This window comes from Corythoichthys intestinalis, chromosome 3 (genome assembly GCF_030265065.1).
Source record: "Corythoichthys intestinalis isolate RoL2023-P3 chromosome 3, ASM3026506v1, whole genome shotgun sequence".
Classification (NCBI taxonomy): Eukaryota; Metazoa; Chordata; class Actinopteri; order Syngnathiformes; family Syngnathidae; genus Corythoichthys; species Corythoichthys intestinalis.
Genome location: NC_080397.1, coordinates 67,126,692 through 67,149,462, shown reverse-complemented (window position 1 = coordinate 67,149,462; position 22,771 = coordinate 67,126,692). Strand labels below are relative to the sequence as shown.

The window sequence follows — 22,771 nt, the reverse complement described above, 5'->3', positions numbered from 1 at the left end:
AACACTTCTAGACTATAAATAGAAATACTTAAAAAAAAAAAAAAAAAAGTTGAATGACCAGGCCGAAGCCATTCTAAACTGCATTGTTTACAGTATATACACTTCTTGTGTTTGTTTCTCATTAGACTTTAGTGCAGAAGTGCTGAGCCGAAACATCACTACTTAGCGGTAAGTCCAGAATATATGTATTTTTGCATGTGTAATTTATGTGTTCAGAAGAAACTATTGCAACTTCACGGCAAAGCTACTCTATGAATGCCCAGGCAATATGACAATCAACTCACTATTAACCATACATTCCACATGTAGCATGTATACAAGGCATTTTTCAAAGAACTGTGACATAAAGCAGTCTTGATCAAGTGGTACAATTAGTGCATTTGTTCTTTTTATGCTGATTTCCACCCCTCCGATCAGCTTGCAACTTGGACTCCGGTGTGAGAGCTCAATGGCCCTCTGTACGGAGAACACAGAATAGTGACTATACAAGCCTCGCCTCCCTCGCTCCATCACTTGCCCTCCCCCGTTTTGTGTTACACTCTCCCTCTCTGACAAGTGCTTGTCCCCTGACAGACCCTGATGTCACAGGGACACGAGGGTCCCCGCAGTGCTTCATTCAGCAAAATGGCTCTCGGATTAGAAAGTTAAGAGGGGGAGGCGGCCTCAGGCATCAGGTGTGCCTGCAGCGGTGCTGTGAAACTGGAGAAGCCAGGGGAGATCTCTTATCTGCGGACATGTGATGAGTCTAGCATGAGATGCCTTTCGTCTGTATGTGTGTCAAGATCAGATGCAAGAGCCACCCCAGGAGCTAGATCAACTTGTTTTAGTCAAGTGGAATACAAAAGCAAAAGCTTCGCCGACGGGCAAGCATCACTTCCTTCCAAGTTGGATTTATAATGTATGAAGGTAAGCCTTTATTTTCTGATGATGTAAGCTCATTTTCACTGTTACCAGTAGGGGTGTGAAAATATATCGAAATGGTGATATATTGTGATACCAAGGGCGTAGGTTTGCATAGGGACGGTAGGGACAAAACTCTAGCAACTTCTCAGGATGCTCAAATTGTCCCCACCAACTTTTAAGCAACCTTATTTGAATTATACAGTGCCCTCCATAATTAGTGGATTTATCATAATTATGTGTTTTTAGCTTCTAATATTTTTTTCTCCTAAATAATATGGGACCTTGATGGAAAAAAAGAAAAATCCAACCTTCAATACAAGTGCATTTATTCAGTGGGGAAAAAATCTCACATAAAGAAAAAATTATTTGACATCAAATAATGTGTGTCACAATTATTAGCACCCCTGGTGTTAATACTTTGTACAACCCCCTTTTACCAACAAAACAGCACCTAATCTTCTCTTATAATGTTTCACAAGATGGGAAAAGACAGACAAAGGGATCTTCAGCCATTCCTCTTTGCAGAATCTCTAAATCATCCAGAGACCTGGGTCCTCTCCTCTTCAGCTCACCCCACAGGTTTTCAATGGGGTTGAGGTCTAGAGACTGAGATGGCCATGGGAGGAGCTTGATTTTGTGTCTGGTGAACCATTCCTGTGTAGATTTGGCCATATGTTTAGGGTCATTGTCTTGCTGAAAGACCCAGTGACGACCCATCTTCAGCTTTCAGGCAGAGGGGAACAGATTTTGATTTAAAATGTCCTGGTATTTTAAAGCATTCATGATGCCATGCACCCTAACAAGGTTCCCAGGGCCTTTAGAAGCGAAACAGCCCCACAGCATCACTGACCCACCCCCATACTTCACAGTGGGTATAAGGTGCTTTTTCAGCATGCGCATCTTTCGTGGCACGCCAGACCCACTTAGAGTGTTTGTTGCCAAAAAGCTCAATCTTGGTCTCATCTGACCAAAGCGCACGGTCCCAGTTGAAGCCCCAATACCGCGTGGCGAACTCCAGACGTTTGCGTGTATGATTGTGAGTGAGGAAAGGTTTTCTCCGTGCATGCCTCCCAAACAGCTTGTTGGCATGTAGACAGCACCTCATACCCACTGTGAAGTATGGGGGTGGGTCAGTGATGGTAGGGACGATATGCTAAACATTTTTGTTTTACTGTAGTTGGTAATATTTTTGTTTTGCATTCTCAGTAGTATTACATTATCACAAAAATCAGGCACGTGCAGGGGGGGGGGGGGGGGGTGGATTGTATCTTGAGCACCCGCGCCTTTGCCCCTACATGCCCATAGTCCCCCTTTTGACTGGGCTTTTTTTTTTTTTTTTGAGAGACAGTGAGAACCAAAAGTGGTATTTGCCATGTGGCAAAATGGATTTTGCCATGTGGCATTTTTTTTGCCATGTGGCAAAATGGATTTTGCCACGTGGCAAAAAAATTGGCAAAAATTTTTCTGCCATGTGGCAAATTTGTTTTTGCAATGTGGCAAAAAAAGATTCTGCCATGTGGCATTTTTTTTTTTGCAATGTGGCAAAATGGATTTTGTCATGTGGCATTTTTTGCTATGTGGCAAAATGAATTTTGCCATGTGGGAATTTTTTTTTTGCAATGTGGAAATTCTTTTTTTTTTTTTTTTTTTGCAATTTGGGATTTTGCCATGCGGCATTTTTTTTTTGCCATGTGTCATTTTTTGCCATGTCGAATTTTTTTTTTTGCCATGTGGAAAAATTGATTTTGCCATGTGGCAATTTTTTTGCCATGTGGCAAAAAAATTTTTGCCTTGTGGCATTTTTTTTTTTTTGCCATGTGGAAAAACGGATTTTGTCATGTGGCACTTTTGGTTCTCAGCCCTGCTGTTTTTTGTTTTTTTTCTTGTGCGTCTGTGTGTGCTGGCCGACTGTCCACACACGCCACGGAGTACTTTACTTGAACACCGAAAACACTTAAAAAAAAAAAAATCAAACAAAAGAAAAACATCTGTGTGCCGCTAACCTGCCGCATAACCCCCCCACACCCTAGCACGTTATTCCTCTTTGACCTGAGAGTGTGGTGTGGAGTCCAAAGACATCTGGTGGTTGTAAACAAACGTTGTTACCTTTATAAACCGTGTTCGAGAAAGTAGTGAAAATTCTTACACCAGGTTTATTGTGGGGATTAAAAAAAAAAAAAAAAAAAAAAAAAGAAACGTAATTATCTCTTATATAGTACACATCTTTAACCCTTTAAACACCGAACGTGTCGGCAGCGACGCGTTTACGCATATCGTCTTTGAAGCTTCGTCACGCTGTAATTACATCACCCACGCGCTGCTGGTTGGTCTCGTTTGAAAGTGCGGAAGTTGATGTCCACACCAGTTTTTATTTGAAGTCAATCGGCCAAGAAAAACGGGAGATAATGTCATTTGAGTTTTATAGTTTTATTGCACTCATAAATATGCATTAAAACGCTGCATGGACCATATATCCATCTCCATATTGTCATCATTTCTTGTCCTTTTCAAAAGCGAAATCAGCACAAAAGACTACTTATCCCAAGAGTCGTTGTGATGTCAGGAAGGACGAACCGAATGTGATCATTTTTAATAAATTTCCGAGCGAGGCGCCAACTATTGAAAGGGAGGCATGCGAAGCAAGCAGCGGCCGGTGTCGTGCCGAAAAATGCACAACACCGGTTGGTTTGAGCGAGCGACTTTGAAACGTGCAGAATGAATCTAAAACTACATTTAGCACAAGCTAATGCATTATTTCATTAACTCAAGGAAGAAGATGAGTCGTATTTGTCGTGGTTTTCCTCTGATGAATTGGCGTCTCGGCGAGTAGAAGTGATAGTAGAGCGCAAACGGCGAAAGAGTAGGCTGTGTGACGTTGTGTGTGACGCAGCTCAGTGACCTGTTCAAGAAGAAGCTTTATTGAGTGCGCAAAAAAAAAAAAAAAACTTTATTGGATCGCATGCCTGAAAAATTCAAGAAATTTAACTACTTGTCAATATTTTTTAAAATACTTTTTTTCAATGTTATATATATTTTGTCTTCACTATAATCTTTTCAATTTTTATGTAGATGTCTGTGTGAGAAGCTTGATTGCATGTACTTATATACTTTCGATAAGGTGATGGGTACAACACCTAACTTCACAAAGAGATATCTTCCAAACTCTTTTTGTGTTAGATGATATATATACATTTTTTTCTCACTATTTTGCACACTATATAGCCTGTTTTGACCATAGTATGTGTAAAGGCCAAAAACGCCTATGACCATACCTGCTGTTTGTGTTGAATTGTCAAACATAAAACTATTCAATCTTATTTTTTTCTATTGAATGTTTATCCTAACAAGTTGAATAAATATTATCAGGCTTCAAAACGGTTGGTCGAGCATGTTTGGTTGTCAATGGGACGTCAACATTACAAATTTTGAAAAAAGATTTTGGGATTTTTTTGTCTTTTTGGGTCCAAAATGTGGATTATAATTGGTCAGTCAAGAAAACAACAGTTTAGACATGAAGTTCAAGGTGTCCTGAAAAAAGGGACCCAATTTGGCCAGTGTATACAAGTTTTTCTTTGAAATATAAAGGCAACATCAAATGCATGCATGTTCGGCCAAAATAGGCTTAGGTGTTAAAGGGTTAAGTTCACAATGTTAATGAGAGAGAAAGAAATTTAGAAAGCTTTAAAAATAAAAGCCACTGGGCAATCTGATTTTTTAAATTTAAGATTCATATTTCATTATGTCGACACACCTCGCAAGGAAATGAGGTTGAGGGATTTAAGAGATCAGGCTGCTAAAGGCAGTGGATCCTTCATCAGCTGGGTGAAGAGCACAATAGGTAAGAATAACACATTTTGCAAGGATATTCAGGTATTAAAATCCAATAATTATAAACGCAATTACAATGTTATTGTTTGATAACTTTTTATGTCATTATTAATTATTAGGTGCTAGAGTTGTCAAATATGGATAATAATAAAATAATAGTTGAGTCACAGCCAGAAAGTGTTGATGACAGTGTTGATTTCTATTCACTTTCCCCCCCTCCCAATAATGTAAAGTTATGTTGTTTTAAGGTGTATTAAATTCTTGTTCATGTTCTTGATTTATGAGCACCTGCCCCTCAATCGGTCTCTGCACGGCCCTGGTTCAGAGTATTAAATGTCTAAGATAAGCCACGTGATCTTTTTGACTGGTACATTGATAGTATCAAATCCGTTTTGCATAACCATCACTGAAAACAATGCATTAAATTCATTCTCGTGTTTTTAGTATAATATTTTCCTGACACATCACTGTGGCTAAGTAGTTAGCAGTAGTCTAGCGATAGTCTAGCTTCCTCATACGTTCCAATAATATACTTCCTAGGCTATCAATTGACTAAATGTCCTTGCGACCCGGTTGAAAAACCAATTTCTCCAATTGACATTCTTGCCCAGCAAATTCATGAAGTGCTTAAATGGAAACTTTGTAGGTTTTCCATTCACTTTTTGTCATTTGATGTTTTTCAGGTAACTCGTGAAATTTCTGGATCATGGCATTAAAGCACGGAAGGCACTGGAAGTCCATGTGCAAACGTCTGGGTTTGGGTGTCCTACTGACCAGCAGTATTATCTTCCTTTACTGCTTGTCCATGCCCCAGCTGAGCATGCCTGAGTATGGTTCAACACACGTACATTAGATGTACAAACAATATACAGCTGATTAATGTGTACACAAGGAAGTACAGTATATACAGTACCTACTGTATATGCTGTATTACAGTAAAATTATATGCACTGTTTATATTATACCTATATTGCACTCACTGGACTTCATATAATACAGGTAGTTCCCGGGTTACGAACGATTTCTGTTCCTACGCTCGTGAGACAGCTAGCCGACATGTTAACCCGAACAGAATGATGTTTCGAAGTCTATTCTTGGCTGTCCAAGCGAAAAATCACTCAAAACTACCCGGGATCATGTCACACGACGTCACGGTTGTTGATTGTCTTTGCCGATCGGCAACCCGCCCGGTTGCGAGCAAGCTACAGCTCGTCCCACGCTGGAGAATTACACTGCGGTCAAACTGGCGGACGTCGGAGGATCGCTTAGCTGCCACACGGTCAACACGAATATGGCATAAACTAATGCTTAACTACATGGCGTGCAGTTGTTGTGCAGCTAACATGGCAGAATGTCTCTGATGAGAACTTTTCTACATGTTCGTCCATGATCAAACGAAAGTAAATAGTGCTTTATTTAAAGAAAGTATGTAGTATTTACTTTGTAATCGCTGTACTCGCGGCCTTTGGTGGGCGGTCACGGTGCCGGGAGTGGCGATGAAGCGATGTAGGGTCGGTTGCCAACGGGCTTGCACTCACAAGGGATTCACACGATTGCTGGGTTCTAGATCACAGAGCTGATTTGTGCACACTCTACCCCTTTCAATCACTTAGCTTATAGACTCTCCAACCCCCGTCCCCCTTCTTTCCCTGGTCAACAGGCCCCCCACGGTGTCAACCTGAAATACATCTAGCTGACGATACCACCAACATATTAGTAGTTGTTGGAGTTCAATAGTGTAGGAGTTCAATGTATTTCTTGTTGTTTTGTTTCTTTTCTTTCTTGTTTCTTTTCTTCTGTTCTTCCATAACCGCTTCCTGTTCGCTGCTTTGTCATAATAAACGAGGTATGTTGAATGATCAAAATGGGAGGATTTCATACTCTCAATGTGAAACATTAAAACTATTCAGACCAAACGGACACTTAGACTTCCATTCTCCGTTTCAAACAGCTGAACAGGACAGGTTTAGAAAAAAAAAAAGAAAAAACTATGTAGTGTTTACTTTGTATTCGCTGTATTCGCGGCCATTTTTATGCAAAGTTGCTTTTTCTGATGCCGCCGGTTGTCGGCAGAGTGGCATTCTCGGTGGACAAGGAGCATGTCATTTACAAAATGCAAGCCACCTCCATATTAAAACGTGTGCCATGATCCCAGTAGTTGACATAATACAAAACGACGTTTACTCACTTCCTCGTAAGTCCAATGGTCCAATGGTAGGGCTTGTTTTGGCCAATATCTGCCGGTGAATGGGAACCTTTTGAAACCCCAAAAAGGCTTACACACCTCTCTCTGGTGCAGCAACAATTTTCTGTAGCCGTTTAGCTGGCGTGATGCGAAAATAAATGAATTAATCCACAAAATCAGATGAATCCGCGGTCCATCTGCATGCTATAAAGTGTATTGTGAGATGCTGAATAGACATGTGCCGATTACCAGTTTCAAGGGACACCATGGTATGAAAACAGCAAGGTTTGAAAACCGCAAAAATTTTCTATCATACCGTCCCTAAGGTATTAGCTATTTTTATGTCCAAAAAATGCATGGATAAATCTCACGCTTCCAGCTAGAAGGCTCAACCCTCCCCCAATGATTGTTGCTCAGTGTCAGCGAGTCAGCTGTGCTACACGATGGCTGGAGGAGGTGAAACTCCTGACTTTTTTCCCCCTCGAAGAAAATGAAATCGCTAGTATGGGAATACTTCGGCGACGGAAAAGTTCTAGACAGCCGCGGCTTCAAGGAGCAGGGCCAACCAACATGTAAAACACGTTTGCGGAGAATGGCCGCCGAGGGGGCGATACCTCCAATATGATTTCGCATTTACACAAAATCAAAGGTTAGTAAACACTGTCGTGAACGTTTCCCACCTGCTTCGAGAGTTACCTCCAGCGTGTTTAGTGTGTCTAGTAGGAGTGGGAACCTCAGGGCACCTCACGATACAATTCGCGATACAAGGCTCACAATAACGATTATCTCACGATATCACGATACAGCGATTAATCGATATATTGGTCAGAAATTTGATACAGGATATTCTACGATACAACTGTTGAAATGAAAGAAAAAAAGATGTTTCGAAATAGAAAAAAAATACTGTTTAAGTCATTTATTAAGCAGTGACACTTTTTCAGTGCAACATCGCTGTAAAATATAAATCTACTGCAAATTGTGTACCTGCACATATTGAGGAAAACAACCACAGCAACTGATATTTCTTTGAGAGATCATGATGAATGGCACCCTTAATTTCTTTAAAGTTTTAAATCTTTTGAAAAAATGTTAACAGTGCGTTACGTGTCAGTCATCAGTTGAGCTTGGATTGGGGCAATGATAAAATTGGTGGGTCTTTTATTCGTGTATGACCTTTGTTGCCAAAAGCGTTGGTTTGATTACTATCTGCTTCAGCATTTTAGATGTCGGACTCAGTCAGTCACATTCTTCCTCACCTTAAAAACAACAAAATAAATTTAAAAAAATATTAGTTACTTAATAGCTTTTGAGTTGAAATCCTGTTTTTTTTGTGTTGGAAGTATTGAGTGAATTAAAAAAATATGAATTGAATGCAGGGCCAGCCCAGGCCATTTGGGGGCCCTAAACAAAATAATGCAAAGGGCCCCATATTTTTGGCCCACCATTTCGTCACAGTGTACTGTGAAACCCATACATGCAATCCAACCCATACGTCCATATTTTGTATATTAATCAGATTTTGTTACACTGCATACTTCAAACTTCTCACCCCAAATGATTGTCAGTACTTACAGTAGATAGCGCCAAACCTTTTTCTGAAAGAGGAAAGAAAGAAGTTAAGGAAGAACTTTTATTTTTTTTAAGCTTGTAATCAAGTATCAAAACTCACAAAAGTCAAATAAAGCAAACTGTAGTAAACAAAATAGAACACAAATTAAACAATTGCCAGATTGGGGGCCCCCTGGTGGTCAGGGGCCCTAAGCAGCTACATAGTCTGCGTATAGGCTGATTGAATGTATAGAAATTAAAAATGGAATGGAATGTCACCTCTCTGGCAGGGAAGGAGCCTGAGCTGGTGGGTGAGGCAGAGAAGTTCCGACTAGATATAGTCGGACTCTCCTCCACACACAGCTTGGGTTCTGGTACCAATCCTCTCGAGAGGGGTTGGACTCTCTTCCATTCTGGAGTTGCCCACGGTGAGAGGCGCCGAGCAGGTGTGGGCATACTTATTGCCCCCCGGCTTGGTGCCTGTACGTTGGGGTTTACCCCCGTGGACGAGAGGGTAGCCTCCCTCCGCCTTCGGGTGGGGGGACGGGTTCTGACTGTTGTTTGCGCTTATGCACCGAACAGCAGCTCAGAATACCCACTCTTTTTGGAGTCCTTGGAGGGTGTGCTGGAGAGCGCCCCCTCTGGGGACTCCCTCGTTCTACTGGGGGACTTCAACGCTCACGTGGGCAATGACGGTGAGACCTGGAGGGGCGTGATTGGGAGGAACGGCCCCCCCGATCAGAACCCGAGTGGTGTTCTGTTATTGGACTTCTGTGCTCGTCACGGTTTGTCCATAACGAACACCATGTTCAAACATAGGGGTGTCCACATGTGCACTTGGCACCAGGACACCCTAGGCCACAGTTCAATGATCGACTTTGTAATCGTGTCATCGGACTTGCGGCCACATGTTTTGGACACTCGGGTGAAGAGAGGGGCGAAGCTGTCAACTGATCACCACCTGGTGGTGTGTTGGCTCCGATGGTGGGGGAAGTTGCTGGCCAGACCTGGCAGGCCCAAACGTATTGTGAGGGTCTGCTGGGAATGTCTGGCAGAATCCCCTGTCAGAAAGAGTTTCAACACCCACCTCCGGCAGAACTTCTCCATTGTCCCGGGGGAGGTGAGGGACATTGAGTCCGAGTGGGCCATGTTCCGCACCTCCATTGTTGAGGCGGCCGATCGGAGCTGTAAGGTGGTTGGTGCCTGTCGTGGCGGCAATCCCCGAACCCGCTGGTGGACACCAGCGGTAAGGGATGCCGTCAAGCTGAAGAAGGAGGCCTATCGGGCCTTTTTGGCCTGTGGGACTCCGGAGGCAGCTGACAGGTACCGGCTGGCCAAGCGGACTGCGGCTTCGGCGGTCACCGAGGCAAAAACTCGGACATGGGAGGAGTTCGGCGAGGCCATGGAAAACGACTTCCGGACAGCTTCGAGGAAATTCTGGTCCACCATCCGGCGTCTGAGGAGAGGAAAGCAGTGCACCATTAACACTGTGTATAGTGAAGATGGTGTACTGCTGACCTCGACTCGGGACGTCGTGAGTAGGTGGGGAGAATACTTCGAAGCCCTCCTCAATTCCACCGACACGCCTTCCTTTGAGGGAGCAGAGTCTGGGGACTCTGAGGTGGGCTCTTCGATCTCTGAGGTTGAAGTCACTGAGGCGGTTGGTAAGCTCCTCGGTGGCAAGGCCCCAGGGGTAGATGAGATCCGCCCGGAGTTCCTAAAGGCTCTGGATGTTGTGGGGCTGTCATGGCTGTCACGCCTCTACAACATTGCGTGGACATCGGGGACAGTGCCTCTGGATTGGCAGACCGGGGTGGTGGTCCCCCTTTTTAAAAAGGGGGACCGGAGGGTGTGTTCCAATTATAGAGGGATCACACTCCTCAGCCTCCCCGGTAAAGTCTATTCAGGGGTGCTGGAGAGGAGGGTCGTCGGGAAGTCGAATCTCGGATTCAGGAGGAGCAGTGTGGTTTTCGTCCCGGCCGTGGAACAGTGGACCAGCTCTACACCCTCGGCAGGGTCCTCGAGGGTGCATGGGAGTTCGCCCAACAAGTCCACATGTGTTTTGTGGATTTGGAGAAGGCGTTCGACCGTGTGCCTAGGGGAGTCCTGTGGAGGGTGCTCCGGGAGTACGGGGTACCGAGCCCCCTGGTAAGGGATGTTCGGTCCCTGTACGACCGGTGTCAGAGTCTGGTCCGCATTGCCGGCAGTAAGTCGAATTCGTTCCCAGTGAGGATTGGACTCCGCCAAGGCTGCCCTTTGTCACCGATTCTGTTCATAATTTTTATGGACAGAATTTCTAGGCGCAGCCGAAGCGTTGAGGGTGTCCGGTTTGGTGGCCTCAGCATTGCATCTCTGCTTTTTGCAGATGATGTGGTGCTGTTGGCTTCATCAAGCCGTGACCTCCAACTCTCACTGGGGCGGTTCGCGGCCGAGTGTGAAGCGGTTGGGATGAAGATCAGCACCTCCAAATCCGAGACCATGGTCCTCAGCCGGAAGAGGGTGGAGTGCCCTCTCCGGGTCGGGGATGAGATCCTGCCCCAAGTGGAGGAGTTCAAGTATCTTGGGGTCTTGTTCACGAGTGAGGGTAGGAGGGAGCGGGAGATTGACAGGCGGATCGGTGCAGCGTCTGCAGTGATGCGGACTCTGCACCGGTCCGTTGTGGTGAAGAAGGAGCTGAGCCAAAAGGCGAAGCTCTCGATTTACCGGTCGATCTACGTTCCTACCCTCACCTATGGTCACGAGCTGTGGGTCGTGACCGAAAGAACAAGATCCCGGATACAAGCGGCCAAAATGAGCTTCCTCCGCAGGGTGTCCGGGCTCTCCCTTAGAGATAGGGTGAGAAGCTCGGTCATCCGGGAGGGGCTTGGTGTCGAGCCGCTACTCCTCCGCGTTGAGAGGAGCCAGTTGAGGTGGCTCGGGCATTTGGTTCGGATGCCTCCTGGACGCCTCCCTGGAGAGGTGTTCCGGGCATGTCCCACCGGTAGGAGGCCCCGGGGTCGACCCAGGACACGCTGGAGAGACTATGTCGCTCGGCTGGCCTGGGAACGCCTTGGAATCCCGCCGGAGGAGCTGGCTGAAGTGGCTGGGGAGAGGGAAGTCTGGGCTTCCCTGCTAAAGCTGCTGCCCCCACGACCCGACCCCGGACTAAGCGGAAGATAATGGATGGATGGATGGATGGAAATTAAAAATGCAATAATTACCTATTTTTAATATGTATGCTACATTAATTATCATGCACATCACCTTATATATCTTGGAAGCTATTCAAGCCATTTTTATGGTTTATTGTATCAAAAAGGCAGTAATAACAGATTGTGTCGTAAACTAGATGGAAAGTGGTTCTAAAAAAATATCAGATAAATCAGTAAATTCATGTAAGGTTGTTCGACATTCATTTTCATCCAGTTTAGGGTGCTGGTTTATTTGATATCATTCAACACCAAATGTCATCAAAATAAAACATGTAAATTAAAAAATCAATTACATTGTAAAACTTTCTTACCTCAAGTGATGAAAAGGAAGCAGCGAAGAAATCCAGTGTCCAATTTGTCACCAGCCGCTAGTGAACCTTATTTTTGTTAGACAAATGTAAAGTGTATCCACATGTGTGATTTGTAGCAATATTTTTCTCACTTTTTCCTTCACCGTTCTCACGAAGCTTCTTTATTTTTTTCAACCCAATTAGAGCTTCCTCTCTTCTCTAGACGACTTGTGCGCACTTTACCTTCACCGCCACTCTCGCGCGCCCCCTAGTGGACCGCCAAGGAATTGCTCAACAAACATTGAGCAGTTTACAGCATCCAATGGCCAATATGTCAAATAAAAGTATCGATACTTGGCGGGAGCATATCGATAACCGATCGAGTTGCAAAATATCGCGATATCGCGGTTTAAAAAAAAAAAAAAATTTTTAAATGATGATATATGTACAACAAAAGAACAATTGGCTAACTTACATAGAAAAAGTCCGCTAGCTTAAATGCTATAAAATGCAAAAGTTTTTTTTTTTTATTTTTTTTTTTTTTTTTTATAATTCTCTTAACAAATGGTTCAGATACATATTCCCACAAAAAAAAAACGGGTAAATATACCTATAAACTAAATTGAGAATGCATTAAAAAACAATTAGCTCAAACAAACTTGGCTTACATTGGTCTTAACAGGAAGCAGTTGGATTCAGCCATGTGAAAAGAGGCAGACCAGCAAGCAGTGTATCCACTCTCATCAAAAAAATTAAATGCAAACACTTTCAAAATATACCATTACAACACCACTTTAATTAAACGAATACTCGAAGCAACAAAATTTAATTCGAATATTTTTTTTCTAATCGAATACTCAAGTTAATCGATTAATCGTTGCAGCACTAGTCTTGTATGTCTTCCATTTTCTAATAATTGCTCCCATAGTTGATATTTTTACACCAAGCGTTTTACCTATAGACCCTACTCACCAACGTCACAGAATGTCGTGTCACTGTATCCGGCCGCCATATTGTCCGTCATTGTTTATCCGTATTCTCAGTGGTTTCAATTTGTCATGCAATTTATAGTGCAATTCATGGAAGCCCCGGTGCTTTCAGACGCTGTAAACTCATTGGATGCGTTGCATAAAAGGCGTTATGTGGAAAAGCTTCAGTCTATCCATTCGCCAGATCCATATTTGATGCCTAAATCGATATATTTCGACCCGCTGTCTTCGCCCTCTCTGCCTGACATCTGCTACCCTGATATCTACAACTATCTTGTCCACAAAAACTCAGCCTATTCTCGCGAAACTTTGAAAAACTTTTAAGAGCAGCACTCTAAGCAACATTACCCCGTGTGACCCTTTACTTCCAATTTTCTAAAATTGCGACAATCAATAAAAAATAAAAAGTTCACTGCGATGGCCGACGCTTCAAGGATAGGTGGATATTGTACTATTTCTTCAATAAAACACGCAACAACTGTGTCTGCCTCATTTGCAAAGAGACAGTCGCTGTTTTCAAAGAGTTCGATGTGACACGATAATGATATTACCGAACAAGACACGCTGACATGTACGACAACATTACAGTGAAGATACGCAGCGAAAAATTATAGCAACTTGAAGAAGCTAGTTTAATTTCACAGCAGCAGTATTTCACAAGAGCCCGAGTGTCGAAAGAGAACGCCACAAAGACGAGACTGTTGAAATTATTAATTAAAAAAATAAAATAAAGCAAATGTGACACACAGAAGGGCTTGCTAAAATTTGTTTAAATATATTGTTCTATGTAAATCAGCCAAGGTAGCCCCCCGCATTTTTACCACACCAAATCTGGCCCCCTTTGCAAAAGGTTTGGACACACCTGTTTAACTGATGATCTGTAGACGAGGCCAGCTTCTTTCACTTGGTACCAGCTAAATATTATTCAAAATGTAATGACGGTGGAAGAAATAAGCATCTTGAATTTGAAACTGTATGTTGTCGGCAATTAGATCTTAATTGTGGTTGTCAGCCCAAAACCCTCTAAATATATATTAAATGCATCTTACCAGATATAAAATGACTATTACATAATCCGTGGTAATCGTTTGGAGCCCAGTTTTCTCATCGAATTGCAGACGTCCATCTCACTCCCCTCTCCAGGTCTCTCGAAATACGGTAGAACTTCAAGTCTCTCCGTCTATCTTCTCTGTTATTGCAACCAACCGCCACACACGCCTTCAGCATTTTGATTATTAATGTTAACGAGCAGAAAAACACGCCATAATAGGAGGAATTCACGTAGCGGTAATGCGTCAACACGACGAGTTGACGGACAATATGGCGCGGAGGCGTGGTTGTGACGTCATGTGAGTAGGGTCTATTGCAGATTCAGTCTTCCCAGCCTGGTGGAGGTCTACAATTTTGTCTCTGGTGTCCTTCGACAGCTCGTTGGTCTTGGTCATAGTGGAGTTTGGAGTGTGACTGACTGAGATTGTGGACAGGTGTCTTTTATACCGATAATGAGTTAAAGCAGGTGCCATTAATACAGGTAACGAGTGGAGCCTCGTTAGAAGGCTAAGTTAGACCTCTTAGACAGCCAGAAATACTTATTTTTCACTCTAATTTGGAAATCTTTAAAAATCAAACAATGTGATTTTCAGTTTTTTTTTTCTCCGCATTCTGTCTCATGGTTGAGGTTTACCCATGTTGACAATTACAGGCCTCTCTAATCTTTTCAAGTAGGAGATTTTGCACAGTTGGTGGTTGACTAAATACTTATTTGCCCCACTGTACATACCGGTAGTTCTTAATAACTGTGCTGTTTCTATCTGTGAAGTTAGCGCTAAAAGTTTCTTGTTTATTTCTGCAGCATTCCAGTTCCTTACTCCTGCGCCCACCGGCCGTCCCGGCCGACAACCAGGCCAAATAGCAACAGCTCACATAAAAAGACAAGAGGGATGTGCACTCCCAAAGTAGACATCATGTTCATGAAGACCCACAAGTCGGCAAGCAGCACCTTCCTCAACATCCTTTTCCGCTTTGGAGAGAAACATCAACTCAAATTTGCTTTTCCGGACAGCAGGAATGACTTTTCCTACCCTGCCTTTTTCCAGCGTTCCCACGTTAAAGACTACAAACCCGGAATGTGCTTCAATATAATCTGTAATCACATGCGTTTCAATGCGGCCGAAGTGGCCAAGCTGCTTCCTCTCGATACGGCTTACGTCACCATCCTCAGAGACCCGGCGGATCTTTTTGAATCCTCCTTCCACTACTATGGTCGGGTTGTACCTTTCACCTGGAAGATAGCAGGAGACGACAAGATGGCGGAGTTTCTTCGTGATCCTCACTACTACTTTGACCCGGAAGGTTTCAATGCATTCTACCTCAGGAACTTGCTTTTCTTTGACTTTGGAGAAGACAACACGCTGGAGCTGGACGATCCGCGGGTGGACGAGGGAATCCAAAACATCACAGAACGTTTTCAGCTGTTCTTGCTAGCAGAGCATTTTGAGGAATCTCTCATCCTGCTGAAGGATGCTCTATGTTGGGAGATGGATGATCTCATCTTCTTCAAGCTTAATGCCCGCAAGGGGTCAACCGTATCTAAACTGACACCAGAACTGAGGGCCAGGGCCCTCGAGTGGAATGCTCTTGACTGGAAACTGTACCAGCACGTGAACTGCACCTTCTGGAGGAAAGTGGACGCGTACGGGCGACAGCGCATGGCGGAGGACATAGCGGAGCTCAAAAGGAGGAACGCGGAGATGACGGCCACCTGCATCGAAGGGGGTCACGCCGTCGATGCCGGCAGCATCCGAGAGAGCGTCATGCAGCCTTGGCAGCCCATTGGGGAGAAGTCCATAATGGGATACAATTTGAAGAAGAACATTGATAAGGCCCACTTGAAGTTGTGCCGTAAGATGTTAATGCCAGAGATTCAATACTTGAGCGAGTTTGGCGTCAACCTATGGATCACCAAGTTGTGGGGCCATGTTAGAGACGTTATTAACTGGTGACGAGAAGCGTCCTAGTTAGCAAGAGGAAAATACAGTGCTGTAAATGTGACTGATAGATTTGCAGTTCTGTGACATTTCAATGATCCTAACCGTATTTGGATTTTGATAAGCACTTGAGAGAACTATTTCACAATCTTTAAAGGGGAATTTGACATAAGGCTTAATCTTCAAGTGTCGAGTTGTTTTCAACTGAAGGAATCTGGGCTCCCCCCCACCCAAGCCGCCGGAACAGTGACAGCCGAACCAGATGGCGTTCCGCTGGCACCGCTCCAGCAAGTCGGCCTGTGTTAACCCTTTGTACTGACTCCATTTTCAACGGTTTAAAGAAGGTTCACCGAAAACAGGTTGACAATTTATTCATCGACAATGGTCAAAAAACAAGGCAAAACAGCTGACGGAGAGGAAATGCTGGATCCAGGGTCAGCAAAACAACGGGTACCTCGAAATTTAATTCAATTTTATTTCTATAGCCCTAAATCACAACAAGGTTGTCTCAAAGGGCTTTGCAGAGGCAATATGATACACAGTCAGAAACACAAACAATGATGAATAAATAAAGTTCAAGTCCTGGGCATCCCCCATCCTTGGACCCTCCATGTCGGCAAGGAAAAACTCCAAAAACTCCAAGCTCTTTGGGAGAAAACGAGAAACCTTGGGGAGTACCACAGTCAGGAGAGATCCACTCCAAGGACTGATAGACAGGATGCACCAGGACTGCTAATGCGAATTAGCAGACGGGGTTACAGTCTGTAAAGATGCAGGAGAATAAAGGAAGAAGAAGAGGTCCATCTAGCCAGATGAGACGGGGGTGGCACGTCCATCCAGCCAGGGGTCCGGATAGTCAGGAGGCTACAGCTGAAAAATAGCCCCTCCCCAGAGGGGAAAGGGGACACCAGGTGACTAGATATTAACATTGGAAAATAAAAATAAAGTAAGACAAGTGGTAGGTAGAGTGAGAAAAGGGAAATAGAACTCAGTGGCTGTACTTCCCCCAGCATGATAGCTTCTAGTTCAGCTTAGACTGAACTGTGAGTCTAATCCGACTTCAACTAGCCTGACCATAAACTTTGTCAAATAGGAATGTTTTTAATCTAATCTTAAATGTGCAGACTGTCTCGGCTTGTTTAATACTTGCTGGAAGCTGATTCCATAAAACAGGGGCTTGGTGGCTAAAGGCTCTAGCTCCGACAGTACTTTTAGAAACCCTGGGAACTACCAGTAGACCTGCATTCTGAGAGCGGAGTGTTCTGTTGGGGTAATATGGAACCAGAGCATCGGTGAGATAAGATGGCCCCAACCCATTAATGGTCTTAAATGTAAGAAGGAGGATTTTAAATGTAATTTTAAACTCGACTGGAAGCCAGTGAAGGGCCTGGAGCACAGGGGTGATGTGCTCTCTTCTATGAGTTCCTGTTAAAAGTCTTGCTGCTGCGTTTTGGACTAGCTGAAGACCTTTTAGAGAACTTTTAGGACAAGCTGCAAGTAGGGAGTTACAGTAATCCAATCTAGATGTAACGAACGCGTGAATGAATTATTCTGCATCGTTTTTAGATAAAATATTTCTAATTTTAAACAATAAGTCTGGGTCAAATAGAACTCCTAGGTTTGAAATGTCCCCGAGAAGCGACAGTTGTTATTTAAATGTTCAGTCTTTTGAAAGCTGTGGTGGAGTGGGCCGGGTAGATGGCGTGCTTCGTGTTGTCTTGGGATCATCCTTCTGCGGCAGGTTTGGGCGGTCAAGTTCGTGCGTCACCTTTCGTGGCTGGGACGTGGTTGCCACGGCAACTGAGGCATCATCTGATCAAAGCACACGGTCCCAGTTGAAGCTCATCTATTTCTTTTTTTATTTGGAAAAAAAAAATCCGAGATAGACTGAGGGCGCGAAGGTTGAACTGCGAAGTAGCAAGGGATCACTGTATTTGACATAGAGTGCTTCCCTGCATTAGTCATAAGCACGGATTTTAACCTCTCTCCCAATTTTTATTTGGCACTGATTGACCACGGAAAACCGGATACATGAGCCTTATAATTTCATTATAGTAACTATAAAAGAACTAAACCCTATTCAAACTAGGAGCTATTCGCTCCACTAGAAGGCACTAATGCTCTTAGGATGAATAATGCTTCATTTATGTAATTTTTTTTTTTCCTGGCAAAATTGAATGATGAAAAAAAATTGTATTTCTTGGGCTTAATGTGTAAATGGTTATTGTCCAGTATCATTATAATAACAGTTCATATCGATAACTGCGCTGAGAAAAAAAACATTGTTTAAAAAAAAATCTGACAAAAATGTAAGCAGTTACTCACAATGTTACTCATTACTTAAGTATTCCTTTCACCAAATACTTGCAGTTGAGTACATTTTTTTGATGACTACTTTTACTTTATTTGGGGTACTCTACCCACCTCTGGTTATTTGTTAGTTTCAAGGCTATGGAGTGGCTTAACTGTTATGAGTCGATGGTGCCTGCTTTGCATACCAATAAAAAACAACATATGCACACATGAGAATCACCCATGACCCATGCAGTCAATAGTATGGGCTATGTTGTCAGGATAAAGTTATTAAAACTTACTATTGCATGTCAATAATTGTAGGATGAAGAGCAACATTTGTAATCCAGCAGCTCTGCAGGGAACAAGCTGTCTAGACAAGCAGGAGTCGAGTGATATTACGTTTTTTTTTTTTACTGCTCTTTTTTTTTTTTTTTTTTTTTTTTTTTTTGTGGGAACGAAAGGGACTTCCCCAGCAGACTAAGCACAAGTGGCCGAATCACTCTGCATCTAAAAAAAAAAAAAAAAAAATAGTCCCGTAGAATGAAATGAATTACGGCAGTTTGGTGTGATATCGTTTTGGCTGCATGGGTATTTCTAACAATGATCTGCATTTTTAATTGATTTGACTATGTTAGATCTGTTAATATTTTTTTATTGGCATGCTAAGCAGGCACCATTGACTCACACTAGTTTAGCCACTCCAGAGCGCTGAAACTAACAAATAACTGACAAACTACACGGAAATTGTTGAAATCAACTCCATCAACTAATTGAACCCACGCTAACTCGAAGATTAAGCCTAATGTCAAAAATTCTGAACTGCCTCTTTAAGCACTGAACTGAATTCAAAATACATGTTGCACTGTTCTCTATATGTTTGCGAGTCTGTTTTTGAAATACTGTGTAAATTGTTTTTCACATTTTAATAAAGTAAGCAATACAGTATGTCCGAGATATTCTTGACAACTCTGCCAACTTGTGTCTGTAGACAAAACTAATAAAATGATACCAACCTTCGGAATCAGTTATGGGAATTCTTAAAAAGCTCATTCCTGGATGACAAAATACAGAGACGAATTCAGGAAAAAGGAGTCATTTCTGCCTTCATACTGTGATTTATGATATGTAATTCTTCTGTAATAAAGCTTTAAATATACAACACAAATATTGGAAAAACCCTTTCTACTGTGTTATTTGTATTAATTTGATAATTGACAGTGCTATTTGCCTCCTAGCGATGGCCTGCCATACAGTGATTCAAAAAAGTGAGTACACCCCTCGCATTTCTGCAGATATTTAAGTACTGTATATCTTTTCATGGGACAACACTGACAAAATGACATTTTGACACAATGAAAAGTAGTCTGTGTGCAGCTTATATAATAGTTATTTTATTTTCCCCTCAAAATAACTCAAAATATAGCCATTAATACCTAAACCCCTGGCGACAAAGTGAGTACACCCCTTAGAAACTACATCCCTAAATGTCCAAATTGAGTACTACTTGTCATTTTCCTTCCAAAATGTCATGTGACTTGTTAGCGTTACTAGGTCCAGGTGTTCATAGGGAGCAGGTCTGTTCAAATTTATCATTTAAATACAAATGCAGCTCTCACACGCTCTCATACTGGTCACTGAAAGTTCCAACATGGCACCACATGGCAAAGAACTCTCTGAGGATCGTAAAAGACGTATTATTGTGCGACATGAAGATGGCCAAGGCTACAAGAAGATTGCCAACACCCCGAAACTGAGCTGCAGCACAGTGGCTAAGATCATCCAGCGTTAAAAGAGCAGGGTCCACTCAGAGCTGGCCTCAGGTTGTTCGTCCAAAGAAGCTGAGCGCACGTGCTGAGCGTCACATCCAAATACTTTCTTTGAAAGATCGTCGCAGGAGTGCTGTTAGCATTGCTGCATAGATTGAAGAGGTGGGGGGTCAGCTTGTTAGTGCTCACACCATATGCCACACTCTACATCAAATTGGTGTGCATGGCTGTCACCCCAGGAGGAAGCCTCTTCTGAAGAGGTACACAAGAAAGCCTGCAAACAGTTTGGTGAAGACATTTCAACAAAGCACATGGATTTCTGGAACCATGTCCTATGGTCTGATGAGACGAAGATTAATTTGTTTGGCTCCGATGGTCTCAAGCATGTGTGGCGGCGACCAGGTGAGGAGTACAAAGATAAGTGTGTCATGCCTACAGTCAAGCTTGGTGGTGGGAATGTCATAGTCTGGGTCTGCGTGAACACTGCAGGTGTTGGAGAGTAACATTCCATTGAGGGAAAACATGAACTCCAACATGTACTGTGAAATACTGCAGCAGAGCATGATCCCCTCCCTCCAGAAACTGGGTCAAAGGGCAGTGTTCCAGCATGACAATGACCCCAGACACACCTCCAAGATGACCACTGCTTTACTGAAGAGGCTGAGGGTAAAGGTGATGGACTGTCCAAGCATGTCTCCAGAATTGAACCCAATAGAACATCTTTGGGGGGTCCTCAAGCGGAAGGCGGAGGTGCGCAATGTCTCAAATATCCGGCAGCTCCACAACGTCGTCATGGAGGAGTGGAAGAGCACCTTGGGATCCTCCAAGAAGACCTGGTGGCTGAGAAGAGGGAAGTCTGGGCTTCTCTGCTAAACCTGCTGCCCCTGCCACCCAACCTCGGATAATCGGGGAAAAAAATGGATGGATGGATGGATGGATGGATGGAAATTTTTTTTTTCCATTATCCGCATAGTCCTGCAGGTCTGCTATATCTCTATATAACAAGTGCTAGTCAACCTTCCACTGAGCAAACCAGTTTCTCCTCCCATTAGATCGAGGACTAGCAGTTGAAAGAAATAGAATAAAGCATGTAAATTGGGGGAAAACCTAGTCTAAAATGACACTTTGACTTTGTTCAGTGTATGAAAATTAGGCCTTGTGTGTCTTAACCTTCGCCGAAACCCTTTGACCTACTCACTGAACCCCTGTGGTTCAATCGAACCCAGGTTAAACAACCACTGACCTATAATTAGTTGGAATAGACTCCAGCACCCCCACAACCCTCTTGAGGATAAACAGTAGAAGATAAATTAATTTGTAAGCTTTTACACAAATAGCCATTTAGGAATTACAGCAATATTGTATAATACCACAACATTCACGGGCTGAAATATGCATCATTGCAAATTACGGGCTGAAATGTGCATCATTGCAAATTACAAATATCTATATGAGGAAAAACCAGCTCTACATCCTTGGCAGGGTCCTCCGCGGTGCATGGGAGTTCGCCCAACCAGTCTACATGTGTTTTGTGGATTTGGAGAAGACGTTCAACCGTGTGCTTCGGGGAGTCCTGTAAAGGGGGTGCTCCTGGTGTACAGGGTACCGAGCCGCTTAGTAAGGGCTGATCGGTCCCCGTACAACCGGTGTCAGAGTTTGGTCCGTATTACAGCAAATCGAATTAGTTCCCAGTGAGGGTTGGACTTTGCCAAGGTTGCCCTTTGTCACAGATTCTATGCGCAGCTGAAGCGTTGACGGGATCCGGTTTGGTGGCCTAAGCGTTGCATCTCTGCTTTTTGCATGTGATGTGGCGCTGTTGGCTTCATCAAGCCGTGACCTCCAACTCTCACTGGAGCAGTTCGTAGCCGAGTGTGACAGCGGTTGAGGATGAGATCCTGCCCCAAGTGGAGGAGTTCAAGTATCTTGGGGTCTTGTTCACTAGTGAGGGTAAGAGTGCAGAAGATCGACAGGCGGATCGGTACAGCGTCTGCAATGATCGGTCCGTAGTAGTGAAGAAGGAGCTAACCCGAAAGGCGAGGCTCTCGATTTACCACTCGATCAACGTTCCTAACCTCACCTATGGTCACGAGCTGTGGGTCGTGACCGAAAGGACAAGATCCCGGATACAAGCGGCCGGAATGAGTTTCCTCTGCAGGGTGTCGGGGCTCTCCCTTAAAGATAGGGTGAGAAGCTCGGTCATCCGGGAGGGACTCGGTGTTGAGCCGCTACTCCTCTACGTTGAAAGGGGCCAGTTGAGGTGGCTAGGGCAACTGGTTCAGATGCCTCCTGGACGCCTCCCTGGAGAGGTATTCCGGGCATGTCCCACCGACGGAAGGCCCCGGGGACGACTCAGGACCGCTGGAGACACTATGTCTCTCTGAGCTGGTTGAAGTGGCTGGGGAGAAGAAAGTCTGGGCTTCCCTGCTAAAGCTGCTGCCCCTGCGACCCGGCCTCGGATTAAGCGGTAGTTGATGGATGGATGGGTATATGAGGAAAAACTCTATGTTTATGTGATTTCTAGATGCCTCTAAGGCTTTTGACTAAAGATGTGGTTGTCTCGGGCCTGACTAACATTTTGCTCAGTTCTACACGCTGGAAATGCTGGTATACGTGCCTTTTAAAAGTGGGTCACTAGGGGGCCTAGTGGGTGTATCACTTAGTTTACTTCTTTTTATTGTTATTTTATTTTGCAATCTCTTCCTTGGTTGTTACTTGGACCTTGAGTCTGTTAATAAATCTACCTATCTGTCTGTCTGATGAATGAAATCAATGACTGGAGTCCATTG

General features: G+C 43.7%; 1 protein-coding gene across 3 annotated transcripts; it reads left to right on the top strand.

The window, feature by feature from the left end:
* Positions 1-479: 479 nt before the first annotated feature.
* LOC130912851 (galactosylceramide sulfotransferase-like) lies at positions 480-19,305 on the top strand. Of its 3 annotated transcripts, none has more exons than XM_057830934.1 (3): positions 483-898; positions 5,415-5,559; positions 14,790-19,305. In XM_057830934.1, exons 2-3 carry the CDS (start codon positions 5,438-5,440, stop codon positions 15,937-15,939), a joined length of 1,272 nt encoding a protein of 423 aa, XP_057686917.1. In that variant the 5' UTR covers positions 483-898; positions 5,415-5,437; the 3' UTR covers positions 15,940-19,305. The 3 variants fall into 3 exon arrangements, with proteins under 3 accessions (XP_057686919.1, XP_057686917.1, XP_057686916.1); XM_057830933.1 differs by having other exon boundaries at positions 486-906; XM_057830936.1 differs by lacking the exon at positions 5,415-5,559 and having other exon boundaries at positions 480-906.
* The last annotated feature ends 3,466 nt before the right edge of the window (positions 19,306-22,771 follow it).